Below are 8,609 nucleotides of genomic sequence, written 5' to 3' on the forward strand. Positions count from 1 at the left end.
CTCCAAATCAGGCGCACGCGTCAGGTGCACGCACGCATCGCTCCTCGCTAGTTATCTCCTTTAATTCTTGTGCTCCTTCTATTTATGCAAGCTTCCTTTCCATCCTTTAAGCCATTCCTGCCCTATATAGTCTGAAAACACTTAACGCATAGATCAAGGCATCGAATGGTATAAAGGGGAATTAAAAATACTGAATTAAAGGCCAAAGAAGCATGTTTTCAATCATAGCATAAAATCAAAAAGGAAAGTGTAAAACAAGTGAATTCTGTAAATAAATGTGAGAATAGTGGATAAATTACACTCAATTAAGCACAAGATGTACCACGAATTAGTGGTGCATCAAATCTCCCCACACTTAAACATTAACATGTCCTTATGCTAAGCTCAAGAGAACTAAAAGAGTGAAGGCAAAATGGTAGGATGTATGAAATGCAACCTATCTGTATGAATGCAGCTAAATGTAAAATGCTTTTACCTACTTGGTGAAAAGTAAATAAACCTTTCAAGAACAATTATAACCTGGATTTCACTAATTCAAATAATAAAAATGAAGTACAAATTGACTTGTAGAAGAAAATAGCTCATGAAAGCCAGGAACAAAGAATCGAGTATCGAACCCTCACTGGAAGTGTATACACTATAATCACTCAAGTGTTTAAGGGTCGAGTCTCTCGGTTCTCTACTAATCTTGCTTTCTAAGGCTTGCTCTTCTTCTACCAATCAACAAAGATTTAATGCACAAATACACAAATCAAGAGGTCTTTTAAGGGTTGTGATGGGGTTAGGGTCAAGGTAGGATTGTATTTGGTCAAGTCGACTAAAATCTGAATCATTAATTAACCTAAGCTTACCACCTAACCTAAGACAATCCATGTAATAAGAGTATAAAATCTAACTACTCATTAACTATGTTTTCCATATATTTGTAACAACCTTAGTTTTTGAAAATCAAATAAAATAGTTATTTATGATTTATTTTATTTGTTGATAATTTTATTTTGAGAAAATTATTTTACTAATGATAATTAAATGGAGTTTCATCATAATTGGAGTTTAAATTAATTAGAATCCTTATATAAATTTTATTAGATATTTGGTATAATTGAAATTATAGTTTTGATAAATGAAAAATAAGAAGAAATTGTATAATTTAATTTAAAGAAATCCTATTTTGAATGAATTATGTTATTAATTTGAACTTCTAAAAATTATTTTATTAGAAATGATTAGATTAATATTTATAAATACTTTAAGTTTAAGTCAATTAATGTTTATGTACAATTTTTATTATGAATAATTACTTTATAAATGGAAATTAAAGTTTCAGAGATAGAAAAATAATAGAGATTTGTATGATTTAATCTAGAAAATTGATATTTGAATTTAAATTATACTTTACAAAATATAATTAACTTGTTCATTTTATAATGTAAATTAGAAATAATTGATTTAACTGAGCAATATGTTGATAAATGATGTTTCTAAATATTTTTAATAGAGTACATTTAATTTTAAAATTATCCTATCCTCCAATTTTATCAAAATATCTATTCATATCTATCCATATTACTTTATAAAATCCCTAATTCCCAAATTGAATCACAAACCCTAATTTCCTTAACCCTAGCCGCCATACCCTTTCCCCAAAATAACCCAAACCCACTTCAGGAATAGAAAAGAAAAGAAAAGGAAGAGAGAAATGGGGAAAGCTGATCGGGGAAGGGGGGAAGAGAGTGAGACCCGAGAGAGGGGAGTGCCGGTGGAGGTGTCGCGCCATCATCGTGGACCGCCGCTGCCGCTGCGTTCTGCTGCTCGCGCCGCCGCCGCCGTCCAGGAAGCTTCCGCTTCTGCTCACCGTCGCCGTCGATCTTCCTGCCGTAACCTTGGAGTTTGCCCCGTCATCGAGGAAGACAGAGATGAGGGAGAAGGAGCCGTGAACGCCACCGAGGTGGTTGCCGTCGCCACTGTTAAGTCTGTCATGGAAAGAAATGCAACCATGGTAAAAGAACCTGTCACTGCAGCTGAGCTCACCGAAAGCCATAGTATCTATTCCACCTTGCCTTGCTCTATCTCGGTTGTCTTCTCTGTTAGCTCAAAATTGCTTCAAGTTGTTGTTGCTGTCACTGGGAACCGTTTTGTGGCTGCTGGAACCGCCATCAGAGCTGCCATTGAAGCTATTGATTTGGTTCCAATTCCTCCATTTTTTAGACCGTGAGCTTTAACCCTTGCTCTGCTTCTATCCTATTCCTATGTCTTTCACCTGTTCTAACTAAGGAAACCTATGTTTTTGTTCAGTGTTGCTACTCTATTTTCCCTGTTTATTGCTAGAACTATCACCGGGATACCGTTGATGCCCTCAGGAAACTGTTAGAGCTGCTGCTATTGTTGATGTGAGTTAGAACGAAGTTGGAGTCACGTTTAATTTTGTGGATTTCGACTAACTGAGGTAGGGGATTTAACGTTTTTAATTTAGAATGCCCACCAAGTTATTTGAATAAGTGCAAATAGTTAATTATGATTCAGAGTTGATTAATTGATGTGAATTGTTTGAAATATGTTTGAGAATAGTTAGTTAAAGTGATTATTCTGAATTATGATTAGAATTGAATGTGGTCGTGATTACTTTGAATTATAGTTGAAATTAGATGCGGTTGTGATATGTGACTGAATTATTGATTCCGGGATGAATTGATTGAGATTCCGATTTTGAATGAATTATTGTCTTGTTTGATGTTGAATTGGATATTTGATGTATGGGAACGGCTGTAAAATTTACTTGCGACTAGTTGATATTGGTTTTGGTGGTTATTGAAGGATTGGAACTTAAGGGATTAAACTGTTTTGAGAATCCTGTTATTTGATTATGTTGAGCTGGTTGCCATAGGCTGGTTTGCTTGATGGTTGCAAACTGACTGAAAATTCTAATCTTTGATGGATTTATATTAAATTGAATGATGTGCTGGTTATTTGATATAGTGTAATGATAGTGGATTTGTTGAAAATTCTGATCTTGGACGAAGTATTTTGAATTGTTTGATGAGAGATTATTGTGATTTTGGTATTTTGATGGGTCAAATTGAAACTATTGCTGTTGAGTTGGTTTATTGTAATGGGTTTAGTTAGTGATTAATTGAAGTTGGGCTTAAGGAATAATTGGAGAATTGAATCTTAAAATGTTGAACTAGTTATGATTTTTCAAAGTTAAAGTGTAAAACTTGATTTTTCTGCATTATGTTTAAAAGGAGCTGGACACTTTGAAAAGTTATAACTATTTCTGTAATTATCGGAATTGTGTGAGACTAAGTCCGGATTGAGCTTGGGAATATAGGGAACTGAACTGCTGAATTTGAGGCTTTTTCACTAAGTTTATGATTTATGGTGAATTTTTAAGTCATGGATGTCAAATCTGGTTTTTCTGCTGAGCATTTAACACAGCAGCAACTTGATTTCTTTAGTGGAAATTCTGCATTTTGAATTTTGAGATGGAACCAATTTTATATGAAACTTTGGTCCTAATACTTTAATTTCATAAAAATGTAGAATTGTTAGAGTTGTGATTTTAAAGTTTTGGATTTTCAAAGAAAGATGTTTTATGCAGCAAAAGTTAGGCTTTGTTTTCAAAGTCAGTAACTTTGAAGTTTTCTAATTTTTAAATCTGGAATGATATTGAGATGCAACCAATTGGAAATGAAAATTTAGTATGTTTAGTATATGTGATTTAAATTTTAGGATTTTCCATGTTTTAATAAGTGAGTTATGGGACTTGGAAGAGGTTGTGTTCAATGATTTGTAAAACAGAATTCTGCAGAAAATTACCTAACTTCCAAGCTATGTAACTCCTTCATTAAAAATGGTATGACCCTGGAACCAATTGAGAAAGAAATTTGGATGAGTTATGTTTAACCACATTAATTTTGAAGGTAGTTGGATTTAATTTGGATTTTATATGAAATTTCAAATGTTGTATGGTGCTGCTGTCTGCTGGTTTTAAAACACTGCAGAACAGTCCCGATTTTGCTTATATTCCCGGAGCTATAGTCAGCGAAAAATTATGATTTTTGATTTAATAGAAAGCTTAATCCGAGACGGTCGCATGGATATAAAGTTTGCGCAATTCCAAATTCATTTGGTATTTTAAAAACAAAATGGAAATCAGGCTGCCAAGTTGTGTTAGTAATTATTTTTGATATTGTATTTTAAGAAATAGATTTTATATACTATTATCAAATGTCTTGAGAATATATTGTTGTGGCAATAGCTGAAAGGATTGTTGAATTGTTGAGAAAGGGTGGTTGAGTACGAGTTTTAGGGGAGGTGCTGCCGGAATTTTGTAAAACCTGAAGTTTTACTTGAGAAAGAGTTTTATTTAATTATTTCTAATGAAAGCTTATGTTTTGAAAAATGTTTAATGAATTTAAAATAAATGATTTTCTTGAGTCTTTGATAGAGAGTTAAACTGAAAGATAGTTTTAAAGTTGGCTTGAGTCAAGATTGCTAAAGTAGAGATTATGACTGGCTTGATGGTTAAGATTTTTATGGATAAATGCCTGAGAAAGATAAGAAAGGTTTAAAGAAAAATGTTAAGAAATCAAAGGAAAAGAGAGAATGACGAATTGATATGTGGATTGTTGCATTTTGGAAAGGAAGATGAAAAGTGATAAAAGGCGGGAAAACCCCACGAACTGTTAGTTGTTTAACTACGGGGAAAACCCATGAACTGATAATTGGTTGAATTCGGGAAGTACCCACGAACTGAATGATCATTGATCTCGGGGAAACCTATAAATTGTTATTTGTTTTATATGCGGGAAAAACCCACGGACTGATAATCACTGATTACGGGAATAACCCATGAATTGTTGTATGTTGATCTCGGGTATAACCCACGAACTGAAGATCATTGTTTGCTGTGTATTGATCTCGGGTATAGCCCACGAACTGAAGATCGTGTTTGTTATGTATTGATCTCGGGGAAACCCACGAACTGAAGATCTCTGTTTGATTGTTGTGAATTGATCTCGGGTATAACCCACGAACTGAAGATCTCTGTTTTGTTTGTGAATTGATCTCGGGGACGCCCACGAACTGAAGATCACTGTTTCCCCTTGTGCGTATATTATGGGGTCGGGCTTTGCGCCGACTGCCGGTAGTCACGAAGGAGTGGTATTCTTACCACCGACACATATGCACTAAGGACACAAAGGGAAGCCATATCTGGGACTTGTTCCTAGGTAATGTCGGGCTGCAGGGTGTAAACCGACACGTGAGCTCATGGCCTGCTTAGGACAGACATGCATCATATTAGTTGTGTATTTGCATTTGGTTGTATTGCTTGTATTACTTGTTTGTGATTGTGTTGTTTGTCTTATTGTGATTTGTTTGTGTGTTGAATTGAGTTTCTTACCTGTGCTAGTAGTTTGTGAATGGATGAAGATGGTTACTATAAGTTGTTATGACTGAGAATCAATTATATGGCTGATAGATATTTAATATGACAAGTTTTACGATTGAGATCTGTTTTGGGTTTTGGAATTTAAAGAAAGTAATTATTTATCTAAGGTAAGATTAAAAAGTATTTCAAAGGGTTTGACAAAGATGGTTTATTAAGTAAAGTTAATTATTTGCATGTTAATCATTACTTTTACGGCATTCCCATTCTCTACTGAGAACGTGTGGTTTGTTCTCACCCCAAATTTTCCACCCTTTCAGTGACACAGGTTTGAAGACGCAATTTGAAGCTGCGAGTGATTAGTAGGCTTTCTTTATGGTTTTAATTGCTTTCATAGAGTCCCCTCGCCGATTGTCCCTTGAGATTTTATTTCATATAGAGGGGTAGGTTTGGTATATTGTATATGAGTATCATTTGGTTTCTTTTGTATAAGAATTATTATCAATAATATTTATGTGATTACTATTGTTTGTTGGAAACCTTTGATACATGTCTTTGATGAACAAAAAACAAAATTTTCTGGTATTTTTACTAAAATTGAATCGCGATATCGAACTAGAGGCTCAATAGTAAATAGTTAATAAAGGAAAGCAGGTTGGTAACGCCTTACTTTTGGTACGATCATGACGTTCTAGAAGTTGGGTCGTTACAATATTCATGCATCCTAATTTGAGTACAACTCATATGCATTGCTATCATTTACTTTGGGGCATTTTGTCCCCCTTTTATCACTTGGTCTTTTTCTTTTCTTTTTCTCTCTTTTTTTTCTATATATATTTTTTATTTTTCTATTTTTTTCTATTTTTTTCTTTTGTTTTTCTCAATGCATATGATTAAAGTATTGAATGCATAAACATGTCCTCAACATTCTTTTTCACATTTTCTCAAGAATATACAACACCCAATTCTCAAACCAAATATTTCCAAACGCAATTTTCCCACACTTAATTCATGAGCACTGTCACTAGTCTAAGCTAACCAAGGATTCAAATTAAGGACATTATTGTTTTTCGCTTAGAGTTAGTAATGTGCTAAAGTAAAGAATAAAAGGGCTAAAATAGGCTCAAATTGGTTTGCAAAGGATAATGAAAGGGTAGGGCCATATAGATATGTAAGCTCAGTGAAACAAAGGCCTCAATCACATAAGTGCATGCATACATCAAACCATGGAAATATAGAATTGATGAGCGGATAATTTATACGCTTTTTGGCATTGTTTTTAGGTAGTTTTTAGTAAGTTCAAGCTACTTTTAGGGATGTTTTCAATAGTTTTTATGTTAAATTCACATTTCTGGACTTTACTATGAGTTTGTGTGTTTTTCTATGATTTCAGGTAAATTCTGGCTGAAATTGAGGGACTTGAGCAAAACTCTGATAGGAGGCTGACAAAGGACTGCTGATGTTGTTGGAATCTGACCTCCTTGCACTCGAAATGGATTTTCTGGAGCTACAAAACTCCAAATGGCGCGCTCTCAACGGCGTTGAAAAGTAGACATCCAGAGCTTTCCAGCAATATATAATAGTTCATACTTTATTTGGAAATTGATGACGTAAATTGGCGCTCAACTCCAATTTCATGTTGTTGTCTGGAGTAAAACACCAGAAACACGTCACGACCCGGAGTTGAACGCCCAAAACACGTTACAACTTGGCATTCAACTCCAAAAGAAGCCTCAGCTCGTGGATAGATCAAGCTCAGCTCAAACATACACCAAGTGGGCCCCGGAAGTGGATTTATGCATCAATTACTTATTCTTGTAAACCCTAGTAGCTAGTTTATTATAAATAGGATAATTTACTATTGTATTAGACATCTCTGGACGCCTAGTCCTTAGACCTTGGGGGCTGGCCATTCGGCCATGCCTGAACCTTTCACTTATGTATTTTCAACGGTGGAGTTTCTACACACCATAGATTAAGGGTGTGGAGCTCTGCTGTACCTCAAGTTTTAATGCAATTACAACTGTTTCTATTCAATTCTCTTTATTCCTATTCTGAGATATTCGTTGCACTTCAACTTGATGAATGTGATGATCCGTGACACTCATCATCATTCTCACCTATGAACGCACATGACTGACAACCACTTCCGTTCTACCTTAGGCCGGGCGCATATCTCTTGGATTCCTTAATCAGAATCTTCGTGGTATAAGCTAGAATTGATGGCGGCATTCATGGGAATTCGGAAAGTCTAACCTTGTCTGTGGTATTCCGAGTAGGATTCCGGGATTGAATGACCGTGACGAGCTTCAAACTCCTGAAGGCTGGGCATTAGTGACAGACGCAAAAGAATCAAGGTATTCTACTCCAACCTGATTGAGAACCGACAGATGATTAGCCGTGCTGTGACAGAGCATTTGGACCTTTTTCACTGAGAGGATGGGATGTAGCCATTGACAACGGTGATGCCCTACATACAGCTTGCCATAGAAAGGAGTAAGAAGGATTGAAGGAAAGAAGTAGGAAAGCAGAGATTCAGGAGGAGCACAACATCTCCATACACCTATCTGAAATTCCCACCATGGAATTACATGAGTAACTTTATCTTTATTTTAAGTTTATTATTTATTATTTAATTTAGAAAATCCATAATCAATTGGTTTAATCTACCTGACTGAGATTTACAAGGTAACCATAGCTTGCTTCATACGAACAATCTCTGTGGGATCGACCTTTACTCACGTAAGGTATTACTTGGATGACCCAGTACACTTGCTGGTTAAGTTGAACGGAGTTGTGTCCATACATAGCAAAGAGCCACAATAATGATTCCATACAATAACAAAGAGTACTACATTGATGTGATCACAATTTCGTCCACCAAGAATCAAGCAAGATATAGATCACAATTTTAGAGAGAACAACACACACCAAAATAAAACATTGGTTGATAAAATGCAACCAATCGAGTAGGCTCAAAATCTCACTAGGTTGTGTGTTCGAGCTCTAAAACCATGTTCCAAAATAAAATTCTTCCAACAAGTTTAACAAAAAGTTTATTCAAATTAGTGAAATGCTATAAAAAGTTTCTTGAAAAAAGAAAATATTACCTCAACCAAGTAGTGGTAAAATATGCACAAAATCAAACAAACATGCGATCAAACATGCAAATGCAACAACTAATTTAACAAAGAGAATTAAACATTGGCATTGAAAAAGA

At 35.0% G+C, this 8,609-nt stretch overlaps 1 protein-coding gene across 2 annotated transcripts; it reads left to right on the top strand.

Moving 5' to 3' along the window:
* Positions 1 to 1,621: 1,621 nt before the first annotated feature.
* On the top strand, positions 1,622 to 5,928 carry LOC130951992 (uncharacterized). 2 transcript variants are annotated; one of them, XM_057880754.1, is made up of 3 exons: positions 1,622 to 2,211; positions 2,296 to 2,446; positions 5,710 to 5,928. In XM_057880754.1, the coding sequence occupies exons 1-2, from the start codon at positions 1,700 to 1,702 to the stop codon at positions 2,369 to 2,371; spliced, it is 588 nt and encodes a 195-aa protein (XP_057736737.1). In that variant the 5' UTR covers positions 1,622 to 1,699; the 3' UTR covers positions 2,372 to 2,446; positions 5,710 to 5,928. The 2 variants fall into 2 exon arrangements, with proteins under 2 accessions (XP_057736737.1, XP_057736738.1); XM_057880755.1 differs by having other exon boundaries at positions 2,329 to 2,446.
* Positions 5,929 to 8,609: the final 2,681 nt, after the last annotated feature.

The sequence above is a fragment of the Arachis stenosperma genome, chromosome 9 (genome assembly GCF_014773155.1).
Source record: "Arachis stenosperma cultivar V10309 chromosome 9, arast.V10309.gnm1.PFL2, whole genome shotgun sequence".
Taxonomy (NCBI): domain Eukaryota; kingdom Viridiplantae; phylum Streptophyta; class Magnoliopsida; order Fabales; family Fabaceae; genus Arachis; species Arachis stenosperma.

Coding starts and splice junctions, on each gene's coding strand:
- LOC130951992 (XM_057880754.1), top strand. CDS start 1,700: ATGGGGAAAGCTGATCGGGGAAGGGGGGAAGAGAGTGAGACCCGAGAG. Junction 2,212..2,295: donor ATTCCTCCATTTTTTAGACC/GTGAGCTTTAAC, acceptor GTTTTTGTTCAG/TGTTGCTACTCTATTTTCCC.